Genomic DNA, 22,547 nt, shown 5'->3' on the forward strand with positions numbered 1-22,547 from the left:
CCCGCGGCACCGGGAGCGCGGGCAGTTCCGGTGCGTGGGAGAGCCCCGGTCCGCGGGCAGCTCCGGTCCGCGGGAGAGCCCCGGTCCGGCCGCGGGGAGCCCCGGTCCGCGGGCACCTCCGGTCCGGCCGCGGGGCAGCCCCGTGGGAGAGCCGGACCGCTCTGTGGCGGCCCCGGGTGTGCTGTGCCCCCCGGCCCCGCTGCCGATTCCCGCCCCACCGCCCGACCCCAAGCCCCGCTGTGCCCCACCGCCGGTGGCGGCCGGCTCCCACCCTGGGGGCCCCCGTGGCAGACGGCCCGCGGCACGGGGCGGAGGTGAGGCGCTCTTGCTCTGCAATTTTATTCACACGGGGGTACCCCGCAGCCCCCACCCCGCTACCGCTGCGGGGCAGGCGGAGGCTGGGCGCGGGAGGCTGGGTGCTCGGGGGGTCCAGGCCCCGCCGGGGCATCACTGGCACGTGTTGTAGATCTGGACCTGCTGGTTGATGGTGTCCAGCACCTCCCTCATTCTGGCCTCCAGCCCGCCCAGCTGGGCTGCTTTGGCATCCAGCACCCGCTCATTCCGCTCGTACTCCTCCTCCAGCGCTGCAGGGACACGGGAACATGAGTCAGCCTGGCCTCCCACACCGCCCCACCGCCGCCCCAGCATCCCCGCTCCGGCCTCACCTCGCAGCCGCTGCAGCTTGCCCTGGGCGTCCTGCAGCAGCCCTGCGGCCTCCTCCCGCAGCTGCTGTGCCCGGCTGCCCGCCTGCTGCACGCCTTGCGCCCGGTGCTCCACCAGCTCCTGTGCTGTCCGGTACCGGTCCCGAAGGGGCCCCTCCAGCACCTGCTGGGCAGCGGGGCTGGTCAGCAGGATGGTCGGGGGACCCTGCTGCCACTCCGGTGCCCCCGTCACCCACCTGCTTGGCCTCGCCGGCCCGGTCCCGCGCAGTGCTGGCCGCCTCCTGGGCACGTGTGGCTGCCAGGCTGTTGTTTGCACGTCTCACCTTCAGGGCATCAGTCTGTCTGTCCAGGAGCCCAATCTGCTCCATGGCACCTGCCAGCTGCTGCTCCGCGCTTCCCGTCTGTCTCTGCATCTGGGCATCGGTGGTGTGGGAGTTTGGCGTGGTCGCCCTGATTGCACGTCGGGGACGGGGTCCCGTGCTCACAGGGACGGGGCTCTTACCATGCCAAGGGCACTCTCGCTGTGCTGGATGTCACCGGCAGCTTGCTGCAGCGCCTGCTCAGCCGTGCCCTGGGCTTGCCGCGCCTCCTCCAGCGCCTGCCGCACTGCCTCGGCCGTGCCCCGCACCCCCTCTGCCCGTGCCCTGCGGCCAGACAGCAAGGCCTCAGCATGGCCAGGGCAGGGCTCCCTGGAAGGACTGCATCTTCACTTCCCTGGGCTCACCTGGCCCGCTGGGCATCCTGCAGCAGCTGCCCAGCCTGCTGCACGTCGCTGGCTGTCTGCTCCAGGATGGCGTCCACGCTGGCCAGGCTGCGCACCCGCGCCTTGATCTCCTCGGCCAGGCGGTGGATCTGGTCCGGCGCAGCGGGGAGTGACAGCTCCAGTACCCGACTGGCTACCACCTCAATGCTCTCAGGATCAGCCCCCTCCTCTGCAGGTGGAAGCAGTCAGTGTGTTCCCTACAGCACGCCGGGGTGGAGGGGGCAGGCAGACCAAAGGGGAACATGGGACAGGGCAGGGGGGCCAGAGGAGGCTGGAGCACACAGGATGGTTGGGGCAGGGCAGGGACCATGCAATGCAGCATGGGGCAGGGGTGGCACAGCCCACATGCAGTGTCGGGACAATGCAGCGCAGTGCAGGGTCAGTGCGCTGTGGTGCAGGTGCAGAGCCACAAAGCCCTGGGTAGGGGTGGCCAGCCCTCCCGGCATGCCGGCACTCACGGCTCAGGAAGGCCTTGACGTGGCTGATTAGCTCCCTCAGCTCCTTGTTGGAGCTCTCCACACGGGCCCTGGTCTGGTTGGCCTTGTCCAGGGCTGCCTGCGCTCGCAGCCGGGCCTCGTCTGCCTTCCCCTTGGCCTCTGCCACCTGAGCATGGGCAGAGACCCTTGGTGCCAGCCCCAAGGGCTGCAGAGCCTGGCTGTGCCACCAGATCCCACCAGCACCCATGTGCCACACACCTTGTGGGAGAGCTGGGCCATGTCGCTGGCAGCCTGACGCAGCTCCTCCTGGGCATGGCGTGCCCGGTCCAGAGCACTGTCAGCCTTGGACACGGCTCCACCACAGCTCAGACCACCACAGCGTCGTCCCCCATCCTCATCCCGGCACCCGGCACCCCCACAAGGGCTCTCAGCACAGGGCACATCTCCCAGCACACCGCAGACCTGCAATGCAGCATGGCATCAGGGCAGCTCTGGGTGCCATTCCCCCAGTTCTCTCCCTGTGTCCCACCTTCTCGTTGAGCGGCTGCAGGCTCAGCGCCTGTGCCCTTGCTGCCAGGTCCATCAGTGCCCGCCGGCTGGCTGCATTGTGGCGATTGAAGTCATCCCGCTGGCTGGCCAGGAGCTGCTCAGCGCGGTGGCGAGTGGCTGCTGAGATGCTGACAGGGCTGGGCACGGCACGGGTGGAGGCGTCCGCCTGGCGCTCGGCCTCCTGTGACTCCTTATAGGACTGACGAATACTGTCATAGGCACCTGAGGGATAGGGACACTGTCAGACCCCTGGCCACGGCCTGACCACCCTGGCCTGGCTCTGTGGTGTGGCTCACCAAGGAAATTGGAGGTCTTGAGGGTGTGTAGCCGCTGTTCCAAGTCCTGCAGGCTGTGGTTGAGGGCGCGGGCGCCCCGGTCCACAGTGTTCAGCACATGGCTGGCATTGAAGTTGGCATCCTGAGCAGCCGTCAGCTCCCCTTCCACCCGTGTCAGCCTCTCAGTCGCCTCCTCGATCTGCCGCCTGCAAAGGAAGGGGGTGAAAAGCTGCCCCTACAGCTACCCTGGGAGCCGTGCCCCACGCCAAGCGCTCACCGCAGCCCCTCCATGGTGTGTGTCAAGTGGGCAGCAGTAGCAGCAGTGGTGTTGCGGGCGGCCACCACGTCACGTACAGCGGCCAGGTTCTCCTCCAGCTGCCGGAAGGTGCCCTGGAAGGCGCCAGCAGCCCCGGTGTGCTGCAGGAGGCTGGCCCGCTGTGCCAGCGCTCGGGCACGGGCGGCCAGATCCTGCACCACACGGTCCCAGTCCCCGAAGCAGGGGTGGCAGGGCTGGCAGGCAGGGAAGGTACCAGCAAAGCCCCGGGCACACTGGTCACAGCGGACTCCTGAGATGCCAGGCCGGCAGTCGCAGTGGCCGCTGCTGCGGTGACACTGGGCACTGGCTATGCCACGGGGGTCGCAGTCACAGGCTGCAGGGAAGGAAAACAGTGTCAGGGCACCACGGGCTGCACTGTGGTCCCCCCACTGCCCCGGCTCTCACCTCGGCACTGCTGCCGCGGGTCACCCCAGTGGTGCTCCTGGCAGTCGGTGCAAGTCTGGCCGCCAAAGCCTGGCCGGCACGAGCACTGCCCTGTGAACTGACAGACATGGCATGGCCGAGGCTGGCACTGCTGCAGCACATCCCCATCCCATTCCCCCAGCCCCTGTCCCTGTCTTGTCTCACCTGGTTGCAGGTGGGTGTCAGGGAGTGCTGGGGGTGGCAGGCGCAAGGCTGGCAGCCTTTCCCGCTGGCCAGGTTCCAGAAGTTGGGGCTGCAGCGGTCACAGCTCTGGCCCTCCACATGGGGCAGGCAGTGGCACTGCCCGCTGTGCCTGTCACAGTGGCACTGCTGGGGCCCACAGGTGCTGGCATCAGTGCCCAGGGGGTTGCAGGAGCAACCTGGAACCAAGAGGCACTGAGCAGAGATAGAGTTGAGGGAATGAGGACAAGTATGGGAATGAGATTGGCATGGAGATGGGATGGAAGTTCTGATGGGAACAGAGCAGGAATGGGATGATGATAGATGAGGGCGGAAGCAGGATGGACACAGAGATTGGACAAGGATGGGGTGGAGACTGGATGGAGGTGGAATGTGTGCAGCATGAGGACCACTGGTGGGGATGGGATGGAGATGGGACCAGGGTCAGGATAGAGCTGGAATAAGGACAGGATGGGGACAGATAGATGGCAGTGGGGATGGGATGGCAATGGAGACAAGAACGGGCATGAGAATAGGCTATAGATGGGATGGAACAAGTTGGACATGGGGACAGGAACTGGGCCACAGTGCTGGGCCTGGGCAGAGGAGACAACCCTGTTACAGGGCAGGGCTACAGGGACTCCACAGCCCTGTGCAGAAGCAGGGGCAGCCATTGGTGCACATGGTCCCCAAGGACATGTTAGGCCGTGAAGGGACGTCTGTCTTGGCAGGCAGTGGGTACTCACGCCTGCAGCTGTGTCGGGTGGCATCTCCGTAGAAGCCGGGCTGGCACTCGGCGCAGTGGGGCCCTGCGGTGTTGTAGAGGCAGCGCAGGCACTGCCCTGTGCGCCGGTCACACGCCTCTGGGTCCGTCACATCGATGTTATCGTGGCACTGGCAGGGCAGGCAGCGCCCGCCCTGCAGAGGGTCCCCATAGTACCCAGGGGCACACTCATCACAGCGGGAACCTGCTGACACAGAGCGCTGGGCAGTGCCTGGGGACAGGGCACCCCAGAAGGCGCTGAGTGTGCCGTGGCAGGTACCCACCTGTGTACCCAGGGCTGCAGTGGCAGACGACCTGCTGGGAGCGGCTGTCTTGGTAGCAGGAGGCAGCGAAGTGGCGGGGGGTGCTGGGCCCCTCAGGACAGGGGCAGGGCCGGCAGTGCTGCCCAGAGCCAAGCGCTGGGTTCCCAAAATGTCCGGCCGCACACCTGCAGGCAGGAGGTCAGCAGGAGCCGCGGCTGCTGGCAGCACCCTGTCCCAGTCTGGCCATGTACCCCACCTACCTCTGGCACCTTTCACCATCCGTGTGGTCGCGGCAGCGCAGGCAGCTGCCTGTCCGAGGGTCACAGTTCTCAGCGTGCCCATTGCACTGGCAGGGCCGGCAGACAGGGAAGCCCCAGTGGCCAGGCTGGCAGCGGTCACAACGTGGGCCATGGATGCCTTCACGGCAGGGGCACTGCCCTGTGGTGCTGTCGCAGATGGTGCTCACTGAACCCTCACGGCTGCACTGGCATGCTGGAAAGCACAGCACCCACAGCGTCTGCCCCCGAGCTGTAGAGAGCAGCCCTTCCCCATGCCCTCGGCCCTGGGATGCCCAGGCCCCTCTCCCACTGGCACTCACGTCGGCACCCGCCAGGCCCAAAGCCAAAGGTTCCCGGAGAGCAGCGGTGACAGCGCCGTCCCATGACATTGGGTTTGCACTGGCACTGCCCGCCCTGGGGCTGGCACTCGGCACTGAGCGAGCCCTGGGGATCGCAGAGGCAGGCTGTAGGCAGAGAGCAGGGTCAGCGTCAGCTGCAGAGGGACAGGGTGCAGGACAGGGTGTGGGGCTGTACTCACGCAGCGCCCCATCGTGCAGGATGGCTGAGAGGCTGTGCAGGAGGCTGGAGCAAGGCTCAGCCACAGGTGAGGGCCCTGCAGCATGGAAAGGCTGGGCACAGTGGTACCGCTCAAAGGTTTCCCGGCGCTCCATGGAGCTGGGGTCACCCGCAATGAACATCTCCAGTGAGGAGTAACGGGGCAGGAGCACCAGCTGCCGGGCAAAGTCAGTGGGACATCATGTTCCTCTCTCCCTGTGTCCCTATGGCTGCATCCTATCCCCCTGAAGGGTGGCTGTCCCCCATCCCACTGCCCGTCTGCCCCTCACCGAATCGATGAGCACACTGGCAGTGGGATCCTGATGAGCAGCAGCACAGCCCAGTTCCAGGCGGAGCGTGTAGGAGACACCCTGCTCCAGACAGATGGGCTGGGACAGCACCACATACCTGGATGGGGGCAAAACAGAGCAAGGGCAGCCATGTGCCAAGTGAGGCCCAGCACAGCCCAACCCTACTGAGGTGTTTACCTGGCACCAGAGGGGAGGCTGGTGGAGAGCTGGTCATCGGCAGGGATGGTGTTTCCACAAGGGCTGCTGGCAGAGACAGGGCTGGGGCGTAGCACCTTCAGCCTCACCTCCTGCCAGGCCTCTGGGTGCTAACAGCCAAGAAGGGGCAGTTGTCAAAAAGCCTCATTATCTGGAACTCCCCACCACCACCTCCCAATCTGGCAATATACCACACTGCTGGCTTCACCACCTGGCGCTCACCTGGGGCTCATATCGGATGACCACATCATACTCGGTGGAGAAAGGCACATCACTCACATGGAACTCCACCCAGCCGCCTTCCAACACGCGGGCAAAGCCTGTCCCTGTCCAGGAAGCTGGACGGTCTGGGGGCGGCTCACGCTCCACCACTGAGCCCTGGTGCAAGCAGGTGTTGTGAGATGGGGTCCAAAAAATCACCTTGGCCAGCAGGCACTGCTCTGCCCTGAGTAGGGAGGCTGACCACCACCTGCTGGTTTGGGCACCCTGCAGAGGGGCACCCACTGCGCTGCTCTGCCCGATGTCCTCCCCAGGGACACCTTCATCCCTTACCTGATGCAGCCGTGCATCCTCCGCCTCATAGGTGTAATGATCCAGGTTGATGCGGTAGAAACCGGTCTCCACCTGTTCACACTGTCGTCCTGTCACATGGCTGCGGCACTGGCACTGCCCTGTCCCCATGGCACACCTGGTACCCCAGCAGCACCATCAGCCCTGATGCCAGGAGGGGTGCCCCCTGCCCTCTGCATCCCCACAAGGACTCACAGGTTGTTGCGAGCACCTCCCACATCGCAGTCACAGGGCCGGCAGCCTGGGAGGTCGTGGCTCAGTCCCCAGTGCTCGGGCTGCAGAGGGTCACGTTAAAGAGCAGCTGTCTGTGTACCATAGTCCTGAGCAGTGTGCATGGGCCGTGGCACAGCCCCACTCACCAGGCACTGGTTGCAGCTGCGCCCGGTCACCAGCCGCTTGCAGAAGCACTCCCCACTGACAGGGTCACACCGGCTGCCATCAGCCACCGTGCCACGGGGGTCACACTGGCACCCTGCATGGAGAGCCAGCAGTTTCCAGCAATGCCAAACCACATGCCTGACCCCAGTAGGTGCCACCCTGGTACCTACTCCGGCAGCCTTGCGGGTTGTCAGTGCTGAGGCCGAAGAAGCCGGGTTTGCAGCGGTCGCAGCGGGGACCAGCCACATGCTCCTTGCAGCGGCACTGCCCGGCAATCAGGCCCCTGGCCGGGTCATCAGCACTGTCACACAGCCCACCGTCCAGAGAGCCCTCAGGGTCACAATCACAGGCTGGGGAGACAGGCAGGGTGAGCACTGTGAACACCAAAGCACCACCCTGCACAGCCTGGCACACACTGACCTCGGCACACCGCGGGGTCCCGCAGGTCCTTGGTGGGGTCCTTGTAGAAGAAGGGCTTGCAGAGGTGACAGCGACGGCCCATGGTGTTGTGCTGACAGTCATCACACACAGCCCCACTGGTGTTCCCCGTGGCCAGGAACACGGCCATGTCAAAGTGGCACCGCCGTGAGTGCTCGTTGCAGTCACAGCCTGCAGGGACAGCACCGTGGCATGGCGTGTGGCACCACACCCCACACCTGGCAGGCAGCACCCCAAGTGCCAAACCTCCCCTGCCTGGGCTCTTCTTGCTCTGATATGCAGCACCACAATCCCAAACCTCCCCAAAGTACAGCCCTGGCACCCCAGACACCCTCAGCCAGTTTGCATGATGCCAGTCACCACCAAACCACATCCCACTGTACAACACCCCAAAACCCCTGGCACGCACAGCCTGACAGCCCTGGCACTCACGGCGACAGGCGTTGGTGCTGGAGCCCTCGGCCGGGCGCCAGGGCAGGTCGTGGTAGAAATCCTCGCAGCGCTCGCAGTTCAGCCCCTGCGTGTGGTGTTTGCAGACACAGCGCCCGTGCACCTACCAGGATGCCACGGTGAGGGGCTGCGGGACTAGGCGGCACAGCTACCCAGCTCCAGCAGGGCACACAGGCCTGGCTTGCCCTACCATGCCATCGGTGGTGGCAGGGGCCCCGCTGAGCGGAGCGCACTCAGAAGCGTGCCCGTAGCAGAAGCAGTTCCCGCGCATCACCAGCTCGTAGAGCGCGTAGTAGTACTTCTCCCGGATCTCCCGCCGTGAGTCCAGCAGGTTGTCCCCCAGTGTGTGCAGCTTGGTGAGGTTCACACGCAGGTTGGTGACACGCAACAGGTCTAGGGCAGGGAGAAGCCCCAGTTGGCACAGGGTGGCTGGGCACATCTGTGCACAGCTCACCTCTGCCGGGCGCAGCTGGGCTGGGCTGTGCATGGCACAGGAGGCTGTGGGGGTTCAGAGGAGCATGGCTCTGCTTTGCTGGGCATGGCTGGGATGGGCTGTGCATGGCATGGGGCGTCCATGCAGGGCTGCACAGAATCAGGCTGGTCTGTTGTGGTTTTCTGTATCACACAGTATTGGCCCAGGGCTGTGCATGGTTTGGCTCACAGGCACGTGGTTGCATGTGGCCAGGCTGGGCAGCATGTTGCTGTTGGGGTTCAGCTCCTACACATGTAGCTGTGCACAGTCTGGCTGTGCTTGGGCTGGGCTCTGCATTCCCACAGCAGAGGCAGGCTGGGACCCCACCAGTGCAGAACAACACCCTTGGCACAGCACCTTTACATGTCTCGGGGCACTCACCACTGGGGGCCGTTCCCAGGAGATGGCTGTGCCTGGTTGGTGCAGCCTGGGGGCCCTGGGAAGACAGGACGGCTTCCCCAGAACTGCAGTTTCCCAGCAGCCCTGCCCTGCAGATTCCTCCCCTCCTGCTCCCAGTCTAAATTTAGCCTTGGGTGGGTGATTAACCCACTGTGTCCCGTGCCCAGCCTGACTCCCCATCTCGAACCACAGCTGGTGTTTGGCTCAGCCGTGCCACAGCCATCCTCCTCCATTTAACCCAATGCAGCCTGATCTTCAGCTGCTCTCACGGGGCAGGGTGCAGAGGGGCTGGGGCCCAAGACCCGCAGGCTGGATTGGGTCCTGATCCCTGTGTAGGGCCCAGAGCAGGGAGAGAGCAGCCAAAATAGCTACGCCCAAAATAGAGCAGCCAAGCAGGAGCCCAGATGGCTGGCAACTCACTTTGGATGGCAGGGCTGTAGGGGTCCCGGATGGGAATGGCAGGGTCCAGCACCCGGTAGATGACCTGGAAGGGACAGCAAGGTGATGGGAGCAGTGCAGGGGACCCGCTGCCTCTCCTGGGGCACTAGTAGGGCCTCACCTCCCCCTCAGTGGAGGGCTCGATGTCAGAGTAGCGGGACTCGCAGACGACATCATCAATGCGGCGTGGGGGCCCATGGGGGACGTGGGGAAAAGAAGCAGCGCAGTCGTAGGCGAAGTAGCGATACACTTTCCAGGTGTGCCCAAAGTCAGCTGAGCGCTCCACCAGCATGGCCGCGGGGCGGAAGGTCTGCGAGACACCCAGGCGGGACAGGGGCTAGCCCCACAGTCCCTGAGGGCATGTTCCATCCTGTCCTGTCCCAGCCTGGATACCCACACGCTGGGACCCACCTTGAAGGTCATGATCAGGTGGGTGAAGTGGAACTCGGCCTCCAGGTCCAGCTGGATGCTGACGTGCTCCACACCTGGGGGTGACAAGTGTGACAAGTGGAAGCACCCACTCACAGGTCCCAGGGGCTCGTCCCCCCCACCCGGCAGTGGTCCAGGGGCGCGGCCGCGGCCACAGGCTGAGTCACACTTCCTCAGTGTGGGAGGAAGGGAAGGAGAGCCCCCCGGGACAGGACAGGATGCTCCACCACCCCCACCCACTACTCACCGTTCTCTGACTGCCACCAGGCTTTCTTGGGGCGGGGGGCAAAGCTGGTGACCACATTCTCGATGCGGTGGCTGTTGCTGTTGGTGCGGGCATCGTAGGGCCGCCGCGAGTCGCAGATGAAGCACTTTTTCTCCTCCTGCGAGTTGGAAGGTTCAATGACGCGTGTCCCCAACCGTGTCCCGTGCCCTTCCTCCTTGTCTTGTCCCACCAGGTCCCCCTCCCACTCACCTGGAGGTGGCTGACGATGCAGTAGGGCTGGGGCCGGCGCAGCCCGCAGGTGGAGGTGGCACTCAGGCGGGCGGCTCGCCCCACCAGCAAGTCCCCGGTGGCCGGGTAGCAGCTGCCGCGGGCACAGCCCTGGGGGGAATCGGGGGCCAGGGCCGCCCCCAGCCCTGCGGAGCGGCGGGCGGCTGAGGGCGCTGCGGGCGGGGGCCCGGGCCGGGTTTCCCCCCGCCGCGCCCGGGGCCCCTTCCGCGCCCGCCCGGAAACAGGACGGCGGGGCCGGGCCGGACCCTGGCGCCCACCGGCCCCGCTGCGGCGCGGGGCGCGGACTCACCGGCCAGCAGCGGCAGCAGCAGGAGGGCGGCGGGGCTCCGCTTCGCCGGGCTCCGCATCGCGGGGCGCGACGGGGCGAGACGGGACGGAAAGGGGCGCAAAGGGGGCGCTCGGCAGGTGCCCGACGGTCCCGTCCCGTCTTGTCCTGACTCACCGGTTTCCCTCCTCGTTCCCGTTCCCAGTCACTTCCCCGTCCCCTTCCCGGTCCTTCCCGGCCCCTCCGAACTGGCGGCAGGCGCAGCGTTCGGGGCTGCGCGGAAAGCGCGGGGCGGATCCCGGCTGGAGCGGGGGAGCGGGCCGGCCGAGAGAGGCGGGAGGAGGCAGAGCAGACTGGACAGAAGGCATCGGGCACACGCACACACAGTTTAGCACTTTATTTGCAGGCGCGCCCGCACTAAAGGCACCTGCAGAATGGACGGGACTCGCGGGCTCGGGGACCTGCGGGGCGGCGGGGCAGGACCGGCCCCCGGTCCCGCCAGTGGTCCCTAGCAGGTGGCGTAAGCGTTAGCCCTCTCCCGGATCTCCTGCAACAGCCCGGTGACCTGCTGCTCCAAAGCCTGCAGTCGTGTCACCTTTGCCGCCATCGTCCGTTCATTGGCCCCAAAGCGCTGCTCCAGGTCTGAGGGACAGGCAACATGCTCACGGTGCAGCCTCCCACCATGTCCCGTATCACCCGGTGCGACAGGCCCAGGGGGACACAGGGAGGTGTATGGGGATGTGGCAGGGAATGTACCCCACCATGTGCTCCCTCTCACCTTCCAGCTTCCTTTTGCTGTTGCTGGCCTTGTCCAGGAGGTCTTGGACCTCTGCCATCAGCTGTGACACGCGCTGCAGGGCCCCACCAGACACCCTGTCCAGCATGCCCACCCGGTTCTTCAGCACCACATAACGCTGTGTTACCTGGGCCAGGTCCTGGCAGCACAAGGGCATGGTGAGGCTGAGCACCTGCAGCACCCACTACCTGCTTGGTGCCATGCAGAACCAGGCAGGGATGGATCTCACCTGGCTAAGGGTCCCCGAGGTGGCGGTGGCACGCTGTGCCCCATCCTTGGCTTGCTGGGCCATGTGGCGAGCATCGCGGCCGTGCTCCTGCAGGGTGGCGATGCGCTGTGCCAGCTCCCGCAGCCGCCTCTGCGCCTGCGACTCCTTCCTGTCCAGCACCTGCAGCCTGCGCTCCGCCTGGCAGGAATGGACACCGGCTGCAGCAGGCACAGCAACCACCACGGTGCCAGCCCCACTGCCCTGGCACCTGCCCAGTGCCAGCCACATTTCCCCAGCGCCTGCCTCCCTACCCATAATGTGCCCAAGGCATCAGTCTTGCTCTCCACAGCACTGATCCCATTACTCCCATCAGTACCAGCTCCACTCCCCGAGCCTGTGCTCCTCACCTCTCTGGCTCTGTTCTCAGCCACCTGGATGGCATTCCTGGCCCTCTGCAGGGCGCTCCCTGCTGTCATCGCCTGTGTCCGCGCCACCTCCAGTGCCTGCTGTGTCCCCGCCAGCTCATCCCTTATGCCTTCTGCTCGCTCCCTGCAGCAGCACAGGCAGCTCCAACCCCTGCCACTGCAGGGGGACTGACCCTATCCCCTGCCTGCCCCAGCATGCCCCCACCACTTGCCTGGCCTCTTGTCCCTGTGCCAGCAGATCCCGTGCCACAGCCAGCCCCTCCGCCGTGCTGTTGAGAACTGCGTCCACCCCCTCCAGCTGGCTGATGCTCTCCCGCATCTCCAGCAGCAGCTCCTGGATCTGTCCAGGGCTGCTGGGCAGGGAGATGTTCAGCACCTGCCGGGCCACCAGCTCAATGCTGCCTGGGTCAGCTCCCTCCTCTGTGGGGACAGGGGAGCAGGGTGGGCTCAGGGAGGGCTCACTGAGTCCTGCCGTGCCCATGTGCCCACCCAGGGCTGTCACTACCTGCCAGGAAGGCCTTGATTCGGCGGATGAAGTCCCGCAGCTGGGCTGTTGCCTTCTCGGCACGGCTGCGGGCAGCCTGAGAGCGCCCCAGCGCCTCCTCTGCCCTGCTGCGTGCCCCCCGTGCCAGCTCCTGCACCTCCTGCATCTGAGGGACACCCGGCTGAGCAGGGGCACAGGGCAGCCCCGGGAGGGGGCATTTGGGGTGAGCAGGGTATGAGGGGACAAGATGTGAGCCTGCAAAGGAACATGCAAGGGGGGTGCAAGGGGACAGAGGGTACAGCAGTGGCCCAAGGGGGCACAAAGGACATCTCTGAATGGATAGACACATACAGAGCTAACATGCTTGGGGGAATGGAAAGGGAAAAAACAGGACATAGAAGAGGGTCATGTAAAGTGGCATGAAAAGGGCACAAACAGGACATGCAAAGGGGACACAAGGGGACCCCAGAAAGTGTCATGGAGAAACCACCCCTACCTTCTGTGCCACAACACCCAGCTGCCCTAATGCCACCTCCAGCTGCTGTGAGGCATTATGAGCACTGCCCAGGGCTCGAGCTGAGATAGGCAGTGCCCCTGCACAGCCAACGCCACCGCAGTGCCTCGTCCCCGCACTGTCTCGGCACAAGGCTCCTCCGCAAGACGCGTGCTTGCAGCTCCGGTCTCCGGGTGCCCCACAGATCTGTGATGATGCCAATGGTGGAAATGGCAGCTCAACACTACATGGCGGGTGATGCCCACGCCGCTTCTGCCAGCCCTGCTCTCACCTTCTCGTTGATCCTGGCAATGCTGAGTCCCATCACCCGTTTTTGTGTCTCCCGCAAGGATTTCCGGGCTGCGGCCGTGCCACGGCGGAAAGCATCGCCCCGCTGCTGCAGTGCCCGCTCAGTCGCCCGCTGCGTCATCTGCGCCCTACTGAGCTCACCAGCTGTGCCATTGGCCACCACCTCCGCCTGCCGCGAGGCCTCCGCCGATGCCAGGATGCTGCGGTAAGACTCTGCGGGTGCAGGCGTCAGGCTTTGGCCAGGATGGCTGCCACCAAGCCCAAACCTTGCTGGTTGCTCTTACCGCTGAATCCAGCTGCCGCCACAGTGCCGAGGAGGATCTGAAGGTGAGAGGTGGTTCGGTTGAGACCTCCCAGCTCGCGGCTCAGCTCAGCTAGCCGGTCGTGGTGCTGCATATCCGCCTGCGCCAGCTGGTCGAGATGTTGCTCCAGCTCTTGGAGGTGCTTCCAGAAGTTTTCCAGTTCCATCCTTTGGGTACGGAGGATGGCTTCAAACTTTTGGGGGGGGGACAAGACAGGGGTCCCTCCACCCCAGCCCTACATGCACACTTGCCTGGTGCCATCCAGCTGCCTGGGCAGTCCATCGAGGAGAGGACCACGAGGGCTGTCCCCGTCTCCCAGCAGCTGTTCCACGTGCCCCAGAGCCTCCTCCAGCTCCCTCAGGCGACGGGGGCTGAGTGGGAGTGCAGAGCTCCCCTCCCTCAGTGCCTGCACCTGTGCCCCAAGGCGCTGCAGCCCTTCCCGCAGGCTGCCCACGGCCTGGTCCCAGCGCCCAAAGCAAGGGTGGCAGGGCGAGCAGTGGGGAAAGGGCTCCTGGTAGCCCCGTTGGCAGCGGTCACAGCGCAGCCCCCCGAATCCCAGCCGGCAGCGGCACTGCCCGTTGTCCTGCTCGCACTGTGGGCTCTCAGCACCCAGCAGCTCACACTCACAGGCTGCAGAGATAGTTGGTGGTATGTCCCAGCCTTCCCAGACTGCCACCATGTCCCAGCATCCCACCACATTCCCCTGTGTCTCCAGAATCCAATTTATCCCCAGCATCTTCTATTGTCCCCACACTTCCACCAAGCGCTGGGTCCCCAGAGTCCTGCATGTCCCCGGAGACATACCGTGTTCTCAATGTTCCACCACGTCTCCAGCATCCCACTGTTTCCCCAAGGTCCACCATGCCCACAGCATCCCACCAGGTTCCCAAGATCTCCTGAGTCCCATGTGCCCCCAGTGTCCCACGGTCTCCTTAGCGTCCCATGTTCAGAGTCCCCACCATGTCCCCAGGGCCCCCATTTCCCTAGAGTCTCACCAGGCACCCAGAGTCCCCCCATATCCCCCATCCCCAGAGCTCCTGCTCCCCCAGTCCCTGGGATGTGCTCCCACCTCGGCACTCCTGCTCGGGGTCTCCCCAGTGGTGCTCCTGGCACTGGGAACAGACACGACCCCCGAAGCCAGGCCGGCACTGGCACTGTCCTGTCACCTGCAGCGACAGTGCCATGCTCACTGTGCGGCTCACTGGGCCCCAGGAGGGCAGTGGAGCTGTACCAGGGTGCCAGGGGACTCACTGTGTCACAGGCAGGGTGCAGGGAGTGTATGGGGTGGCAGCCGCAGGGCTCGCAGCCCCTCGGCCCCCCCAGGTTCCAGAAGTGGGGTGCGCAGCGATCACAGCTCTTGCCCACGACGTTGGGCCGGCAGGCACAGGCTCCTGTGCCACGGTCACAATCGCAGGTGCCATCGGTGCAGTGGGAGGCCAGAGTACCCCGTGGGTCACAGCCACAGCCTGCAGGAGGGTGGGTGGCCACGTGGGGCTCAGCCCGTACCCGCTGCCCAGGCAGTGTGCTGCTGGAGCCAGCACCCCAAATCTGCCTGACCCCAGCGCCCCCCGGTCTGCCTGGCCTCAAACCTCTGCACAGCCCCAACACCCCTGATCCCAACCCCCCCACCAACCCCGATCCCTGTCCCTTGCCCAGCCCTCACCCAGGCACAGTCCCATGCCCCTTCTAACAGCCCCAAACCTCTCCTGGCCCTGAACCCTAGCCCCGCCACACCCCAAAATTCTCCCTGCCCCAACCCCAATCACCCCACATCCAACCACAGCCCCACACCCCATCCCTGCCTTGAGCCCTTGCATCACTTCAACCCCCCGTCCCAAGCCCCCGTGCAGCCCCAGCCCCGCAGACCCCCGCCCCGCTCACGCCGGCAGCTGCGCTGCAGGGCATTGCCGTAGTAGCCCGGCTGACACTGGGCGCAGCGTGGCCCAGCGGTGTGGTACAGGCAGCGCAGGCACTGTCCCGTGCGGGGGTCGCAGCCCTCTGGGTCGCTGGTGTCGATGTTGTTGTTGCACTGGCAGGGCCGGCACTCCCCCCCCTCCATCTCCGGAGCCCCGAAGTAACCGGGGGAGCAGCGGTCACAGCGGGGCCCTGCAGAGAGGGGGGCTATAGGTGCTGGGGTCCCGCAGCCCCAGTGCAGGGGGTCCCTGCTGCCCTGAGCCCGCTCTGCCCCTCACCCGCGTATCCAGGGGCGCAGAGGCAGACGATGTGGTGTGTCTCATCGTCCGCGTGGCAGGCGCTGCCGTGGTAATTCCTTGTGCCAGGGTAGCCAGGGCAGGGGCAGGGCCGGCACTGCTGCCCCGAGCCCAGCACAGGGTTCCCATAATAACCATCCTGGCACCTGAAAGGATGAGGGGGGACCCAGTGGGTCCCTCCAATCCATCATATACCATCCCACCATCCCATGCCATTCCATCATACCCCATACATCATATCTCACCCTGTCCTAACCAATTGTATCCATCCCATCCCATCTTATCATATCTATCCCACACCATGCCATCCCATCCTATTCTACCCCATCCCACCATATCTACGCCAGCCCATCTCAGTCCATGCCACCATTCCAACATACCCCATACCATCATATCTCATCCTGTCCTATTCCATTGTATCAGCCCCATGCCACGCCGTCGCCTCCTCTCGGAGCTGGCTCACCTCTCGCAGTGCCGTCCGCTCGTGTGGTCGCGGCAGCGCAGGCAGGTGCCCGTGCGGGGGTCGCACTCCTCGGCGTGCCCATTGCACTGGCAGGGCCGGCAGGCAGGGAAGCCCCAGTGGCCGGGCTGGCACTGGTCACACTGCCGGCCCACGGTGCCGGGCTGGCACCGGCACTGCCCGCTCACCTTGTCACATAGCTGGGACACCGAGCCCTCGGGGGAGCAGGTGCAGGCTGCGGGGCAGTACAGCTCAGGTGAGGCACATGGGTGCAGGGACACAGGGATGGACAGACAGACAGACAGACAGGGGACTAGCACCCAGAACATGCTCCCTCCATGGGCTGTGGTACAGAAGGGCTCATGTGGACACATAAGTCCACAAGAGCGTGGGTGGACAGACAGATGAGAGAGTGCAGGACAGTCCAGTGCTCACAAGGGACTCGTGGATGGATGGATGGATGGATGGATGGATGGATGGATGGATGGATGGATGGATAACTGTGACTGAACCCATGGGCTGCAGGACAGCAGGGCTCAGATGGACACATGCACAGACAGATCAACAGACAGACAAGTGAACAGGGCAGTGAAGAGGGCGCTGATGGCTGGACAGACAGAGAGGAGAGACGGCAATTCCTGGCAGATGAAGATCCCAGTACTCACGGCTGCATCCCAGGGGCCCAAAGCCGAAGCTGCCTGGGGCACAGTGGTCGCAGCGTCGGCCAGTGACGTGGGGCTTGCACTCACACTGCCCGCCTTGCACCTGGCACTCGCTGCTGCGGGAGCCCTGTGGGTCGCACTGGCAGGCTGCGGGAGCAGGACCAGCATGGGGCCAGGGCTGCCTTGCCTGCACCTGCCCACACCCTGCCCACGCCCTGCCACTGCTCTCCTGCCCACCATGCCATGGGCGTGGGCATATCCTGACGCACTGCCCTGGGCAGGGCTCCACCCCTGCCCACTCGAGGGTCCCATCCCTGGCTCCCCACTCACGCAGTGCCCCGCCGTGCATCAGGGCTGACACGCTGCAGACCAGGCGGGCGCAGGCCTCGGCCAGGGGATGAGGGGGGGCCATGTGAAACACCTCCAGGCACTGGTACCGCTCCAGCTCCTCCTGGCGCGCTGCTGCCTCTGCCCCATGGAACCCTGGCAACTCCGACACATGTGGCAGGAGCACCAGCTGGGGGAAGGGAAGAGGAGATGGGATAGGGGGGGCATAGCCAGCCTCCACTGTGGGACCTGCCACTAGGCTGGATCCATGTGCTCCAAGACAGTCCCAATGCTGCCGGGGCCAACTACCCCAGCTCCATCAGCAGCCCCAGTTCTACTGACATCCCCAACCACATTGACATCCATGTGCCAACCCTAACTCTATTTAAATCCCCAGTCTCATTGATATCCCCTTCCCCTTCAACAACTACTGCCCCATTCCCATCCCCATCCCATCCCCATCCTCATCTCATCCCCATCCTGATCCCGCATACATCCACAGAGGGGGGTCACTTCCCACTCCAGCCTCTGGTTCCCTGTCCCTGCCCACCCCTGCCAAGCCTCAGGCACAAGGTGCACTGGGACCCCTCTCACCGAGTCAATGAGGATGAAGGCACCAGGGTGGCGCTGGGTGACACCGGCCCGCTGAAGCCGCATGGTCACCTCATAAGGGGTGCTGGGCTCGAAGCAGAAGGGCCGGGACAGCAGCACGTACCTGTACAGAGTCAGGTGTTGCATGGGCACAGCAGGGCCATGGCGACAGCAAAAGGACAGCAGCAGGACCCAACCACCTCCCTTGTTCCCATCCCCAAGCCACCGCAGCCCATCCCACTGCACCTCTGGCTGTGGGGCAGACTCTGGCGGTACATCTGCTCGGAGGGCAGCAGGTTCCCACAGCGAGAGCTGGTGGGCAGCACCTGGGAGCTGACGCTGACCACGGCCTCCCAGTCCTCGGCTGACTGTGGCGACAGGCAAGGCAGTGTCAGGGCTGTGCTGTGCCACGCACGCCGTGGCCGTGGCGGTGGCCATGCTCACCTCGGGCTCATAGCGCAGCAGCAGCTCGTAGTCCATGGGGTAGGGCACGTTGTCCACGCGGAAGGTCAGGCCAGCCCCGTCCCGCACGCGGGCGAACCCCAGGCCTGTCCACGTCACCATGCGGCCGGCACTGTCCCGCACCACCTCCTCCACATCCAGCTGGGCAGGGCACCGGCACAGTTTGGCCCTGGCTCTACCCCCAGCCACTTCTGCCCTGCAGTGCCTCACTGTGCCCTCTCCTACCACCTCACCTTGGGGGGCTGCTGGCGGCTGCGGCGCGGGGGGACAGGGGGCTGGGGAGCACGGAGGGGGCTGCGCTGACGGCGTGAGCGTCCCTTCCGCCCCGCCGGCTCCCTGGTGTCATACTCCAGGCAGTCCTGGGGCACCTCCACCCGAATGGCACCCTGCAGGAATGGGGTCAGGGGACGGTGGCCATGCACAGCGACAGCCATGCACAAGGATAGCCATGCACAGGGCATGGTAACAGCCACATGCAGGACAGGGTGACAGCCATGCATAGAGCACAGCGGCAGCTATGCATGGAGCATGGTGCACAGTCACAGCCATGCACAAGCACAGTGACCCCCAGGGAGACTCACCGGGAGCTGAGGGTGGCTGTGGCCATGGCCGGTGGCCTGCTCGGCCTCATAGGTGTAGTAGTCGAGGGGGGCACAGAAGAAGCCGGGTTGTACCTGGTCACACTGCCGCCCCATGATGTGGGGACGGCAGGGACATGCTCCATCCTCCATGGAGCACCTGGGGGGTGACCATCCTGTACTTTCATCTGTCCTTCTGTCTGTCTGTGTCTTCATCCATCCCTACTTCCATCTCTGTCCCCATCCCTCCATCTCTAAGGACAGAGATCCCTCTCTTTCTCCCTCCAACCCAGCCCCCATATCTTCCCAGCCTTGTCCCCCTCCCTCCCTCCCCCCATGTGTGACTCCCAGCCCTGTCCCCACTCTCGCCCCCACCCCTGCCCCTCCGGCTGCTGTGCTGGGCCCCACCGGTTGTTGTAGGCTCCGCCGAAGTCGCAGGCGCAGGGCCGGCAGCCCCCCAAGTCGTAGCTCAGACCCCAGAACTCGGGCTGCAGTGAGGACAGGACATGTAGGGCAGGTGTGGGGCCAACCCAGCCCTGGGGGTTGCCATGGGGTTGGGGACAGTCAGTCCCACAGGCTGGGGCACTCACCACACACTGGCTGCAGGAGCGCCCAGCCACGAAGCGTTTGCAGTAGCAGTCCCCACTGATGGGGTCACACGGGGAGCTGCCTGCCACCGTACCCCGTGGGTCACACCTGCATGCTGCCCCCACACATGCATATGTGAGGGAGTGCCAGTGGGACTATAGCTTCATGGCCCTCCTTCCCCATCCTATATCCATCCATCTTCATCCCTTCCATCCCCATCCCTCCATCACCACGCCTCCATCCATTCTCATAGAACTATGCCATATCCCTCCATCCTACATCCTTCCATCTCCGTCCCTCTATCTCAGATCTTTCCATCCTCATCCCTCCACCACCATACCTCTACCTCCATCCCTCCATCCTCATCCATCCCGTCCCCATTCCTCCATCAACATCCCTTCATTCCCCATCCCTCCAATTTCATCCCTGCATCCCTACCCCTCCATCATCCCTCCATCCCCATCCCTTCTCCCATGCCATCCCTGGCTCCCAGCTCACGCTGACAGCCCTGTGGGTCATCATGGCTGAGGCCATAGGCGCCGTGCCGGCAGCGGTCGCAGCGGGGACCGGCCACGTTCTCCTTGCAGCGGCACTGCCCCGCAATCATGCCCAGCGCCACGTCCGTGTGCCCATCGCAGGCACCTCCATCCAGCGAGCCTGCTGGGTCACAGTCACACGCTGCCAAGAGAGAGGATCATCAGTAGTTCGGGCTGCTGGCACCAGGAGCTGTGAGGCTGCAGCAGGCGGCAGCGGGAGCCATAGGGCCGGGACAAGCTGTGGGGCAGGGGTCCCAGGACACTCACGGGCACAGGCAGTGGGGGACCGGATGTCGGAGCGAGGGTGCCGGTAGTAGAAGGGCTTGCAGAGGTGGCAGTGGCGGCCCATGGTGTTGTGCTGACAGTCATCACACACAGCCCCACTGGTGTTCCCCGTGGCCAGGAACACGGCCATGTCAAAGTGGCACCGCCGTGAGTGCTCGTTGCAGTCACAGCCTGCAGGGACAGCACCGTGGCATGGCGTGTGGCACCACACCTGGCAGGCAGCACCCCAAGTGCCAAACCTCCCCTGCCTGGGCTCTTCTTGCTCTGATATGCAGCACCACAATCCCAAACCTCCCCAAAGTACAGCCCTGGCACCCCAAAACCCCTGGCACAGCACAGCCTGACAGCCCTGGCACTCACGGCGACAGGCGTTGGTGCTGGAGCCCTCGGCCGGGCGCCAGGGCAGGTCGTGGTAGAAATCCTCGCAGCGCTCGCAGTTCAGCCCCTGCGTGTGGTGCTCGCAGACACAGCGCCCGTGGATCTGGGGGGAGCACCCAGCTCAGTGGGGCTGCCGGGTCCCATGGGGCACCGTGCCGTGCTGGTGGGTGCGTGTGCCTCACCATGCCGGGGACAGAGGGCGTCGGGGCACCCGGTGCCGGGGCACAGTGGGCAGCGTGGCCGTGGCAGAAGCAGCTCCCGCGCAGCACCAGTTCATCCACAGCGTAGTAGTACTTGTGCAGCACCTCCCGCCGTGAGTCCAGCAGGTTGTCCCCCAGCGTGTGCAGCTTGGTGAGGTTCACCCGCAGGTTGGTGACACGAAGCAGGTCTGCAGGCGTGTCCGTGTTAGCACCTGCCCTGACGCCAGCCAGCCCTGCATCCCCCACACCCCCGGCAACATACCCTGTATGGCTGGGCTGTAGGGATCTGCTACGGGGATGGAGGGGTCCAGCACCTTGAAGATGACCTGTGAGAAGGAAGGAATGGGTGATCCCATTCCACCCAGACCCCTGGCCATGCTCTGCAGCACCCCATCCCCACGCACCTCCCCATGGCTGGACGGCTCGATCTCAGAGTAGCGCTGGTCACACAGCACCTCATCCACAAGCCCCAGGGCGTGGCTGGGGATTCCAGGGAAGAGCTTAGAGCAGTTGTAGGCGAAGTAGCGGTACACTTTCCATGTGTTCCCAAAGTCAGCTGAGCGCTCCACCAGCATGGCCGCGGGGCGGAAGGTCTGCGAGACACCCAGATGGGATGGGGGCCAGACCCACAGCTCCTGTCCCATCCATCCTGTCCCATCCTATTCCATCCCATCCCAGGCATCCATGTGCCAGCACCCACTTTAAACTTCATGATCAGGTGGGTAAAGTGGAACTCGCCCTCCAGGTCCAGGCGGATGCTGACATGCTCCACACCTGGCAGACAGAGAGAGACAGAGATGGCTGAGGCTGGGGAAGACCCCCATGGCCATGCAGCCCCACAGGACATGCATATGGGGAAACCCCACTGCCACCCTGACTTCACCATTCTCCGACTGCCACCAGGTCCGTTTGTCATGGGGACTGCTCAGGTAAATGACATTCTCGATGCGATGGCTCTCAGGCAGGGATGGGTCACGTGAGTCACAGGTGAAACATTTCTCTGAGTCCTGTGCCAGGGAGTGGCACCATCAGGGATGGGTGACTGGAAGCTGCACCAGTGCCTGGCTGTGTGGGTCTATGCTGGAGCTGTTGTGGGGCTGGGTGGGCTCACCTGGAGGTGGCTGACGATGCAGTACTCCTGGGGCCCGTCCAGCCCACAGGTGGAGGTGGCACTCAGGCGAGTGGCTCGCCCCACCAGCAGGTTCCCAGTGGCTGGGTAGCAGCTGCCGCGGGCGCAGCCGTGGCTCAGGTCAGGCTCCTGCCAGCCCCCTGCCACCAGTCCCCCAACTGCAGAGAGCATGAGAGCACAGGCTGGGGGCTGCGCTGGGGCACCTGGGCACCCCCTGCTCCCCCATGCACCCACCCCACCCCCAGCTGTCCCATCCCGTCCCATCCCTGCATCCCGACCCACTGATGCAGCATGAAGCTCCATGATCCGGAAAGGTGCTGGCAGCAGCGCCGCAGCCCCGTGACCAGGGGCAGGGAGCAGGGTGAGTGGGGGGCTGGGCTGCCCGTGCTCCTGGGGGCCCGGGCAGCCCCAGGGTGCCGAGGAGTGCCGTGGGGAGTCAGGAGCCAGGTCAGGCGCTTGCTAATCCCGACAGGGCTTAGTGCAGCCTGGATTCCCCGCCGGGCTTTGTGGCAGTCAGGCTATGGGCGCTGCCAGGCAGGGAGCATCGTCATTGCCACCACCTCCGCTGCCCAGCACCCTCCACCCACACTGGGGTCCCTGAACCACCACAGCTCCCAGCACTGTGGGTATGCAGGGTGCCCCCAAGGCCAATGCTTACCCAGGAGGAAAGCAAGCACCAAGAGGTCCATGGGCAACCACGGGATCTGCCTGGTGGAACACAGAGATGGCACTGCTATAGGGCGCAGGGTATGGCATGGGGTGCAGGGCAGCTGGTGCCTGTCCTCTCCTGGCTCTAGCACG

General features: G+C 64.9%; 2 protein-coding genes across 2 annotated transcripts; both read right to left on the reverse strand.

Moving 5' to 3' along the window:
- Window positions 1-323: 323 nt before the first annotated feature.
- Window positions 324-10,555, reverse strand: LAMB2 (laminin subunit beta 2). Its single transcript, XM_041425607.1, has 33 exons — window positions 10,348-10,555; window positions 10,020-10,183; window positions 9,792-9,927; window positions 9,527-9,600; window positions 9,237-9,425; window positions 9,098-9,161; window positions 7,997-8,199; window positions 7,789-7,909; window positions 7,339-7,527; window positions 7,089-7,268; window positions 6,900-7,012; window positions 6,736-6,815; window positions 6,523-6,658; window positions 6,193-6,348; window positions 5,953-6,080; window positions 5,755-5,872; window positions 5,448-5,640; window positions 5,230-5,373; window positions 4,892-5,123; window positions 4,653-4,816; window positions 4,352-4,573; window positions 3,591-3,805; window positions 3,408-3,504; window positions 2,964-3,336; window positions 2,708-2,892; window positions 2,392-2,633; window positions 2,121-2,324; window positions 1,884-2,028; window positions 1,387-1,594; window positions 1,165-1,306; window positions 899-1,075; window positions 666-825; window positions 324-584 (listed from the first exon to the last, which is right to left on the reverse strand). Exons 1-33 carry the CDS (start codon window positions 10,403-10,405, stop codon window positions 448-450), a joined length of 5,349 nt encoding a protein of 1,782 aa, XP_041281541.1. The 5' UTR covers window positions 10,406-10,555; the 3' UTR covers window positions 324-447.
- A 184-nt stretch (window positions 10,556-10,739) lies between these two features.
- Window positions 10,740-22,435, reverse strand: LOC121347319 (laminin subunit beta-1-like). Its single transcript, XM_041425899.1, has 34 exons — window positions 22,405-22,435; window positions 21,729-21,904; window positions 21,501-21,624; window positions 21,318-21,391; window positions 21,022-21,210; window positions 20,880-20,943; window positions 20,600-20,805; window positions 20,400-20,520; window positions 20,022-20,210; window positions 19,717-19,896; window positions 19,221-19,333; window positions 19,039-19,118; window positions 18,634-18,790; window positions 18,286-18,438; window positions 18,035-18,193; window positions 17,837-17,958; window positions 17,594-17,714; window positions 17,003-17,189; window positions 16,676-16,819; window positions 16,014-16,245; window positions 15,533-15,696; window positions 15,222-15,446; window positions 14,592-14,806; window positions 14,410-14,506; window positions 13,592-13,970; window positions 13,323-13,507; window positions 13,022-13,251; window positions 12,733-12,936; window positions 12,258-12,402; window positions 11,965-12,172; window positions 11,735-11,876; window positions 11,349-11,525; window positions 11,102-11,258; window positions 10,740-10,965 (listed from the first exon to the last, which is right to left on the reverse strand). The coding sequence occupies exons 1-34, from the start codon at window positions 22,433-22,435 to the stop codon at window positions 10,832-10,834; spliced, it is 5,484 nt and encodes a 1,827-aa protein (XP_041281833.1). The 3' UTR covers window positions 10,740-10,831.
- Between the last annotated feature and the right edge of the window lie 112 nt (window positions 22,436-22,547).

The sequence above is a fragment of the Onychostruthus taczanowskii genome, unplaced genomic scaffold (assembly GCF_017590055.1).
Source record: "Onychostruthus taczanowskii isolate IOZ18803 unplaced genomic scaffold, ASM1759005v1 scaffold9, whole genome shotgun sequence".
NCBI classification, from domain to species: domain Eukaryota; kingdom Metazoa; phylum Chordata; class Aves; order Passeriformes; family Passeridae; genus Onychostruthus; species Onychostruthus taczanowskii.

Coding starts and splice junctions, on each gene's coding strand:
- LAMB2 (XM_041425607.1), bottom strand. CDS start 10,405: ATGCGGAGCCCGGCGAAGCGGAGCCCCGCCGCCCTCCTGCTGCTGCCG. Junction 8,200..9,097: donor CTACAGCCCTGCCATCCAAA/GTGAGTTGCCAG, acceptor TCCCTGCCCTAG/ACCTGTTGCGTGTCACCAAC. Junction 2,634..2,707: donor CAAGACCTCCAATTTCCTTG/GTGAGCCACACC, acceptor CCTATCCCTCAG/GTGCCTATGACAGTATTCGT.
- LOC121347319 (XM_041425899.1), bottom strand. CDS start 22,435: ATGGACCTCTTGGTGCTTGCTTTCCTCCTGG. Junction 21,211..21,317: donor ACCTGATCATGAAGTTTAAA/GTGGGTGCTGGC, acceptor GGTGTCTCGCAG/ACCTTCCGCCCCGCGGCCAT. Junction 11,526..11,734: donor CTGAGAACAGAGCCAGAGAG/GTGAGGAGCACA, acceptor CATTCCTGCCAG/GCGGAGCGCAGGCTGCAGGT.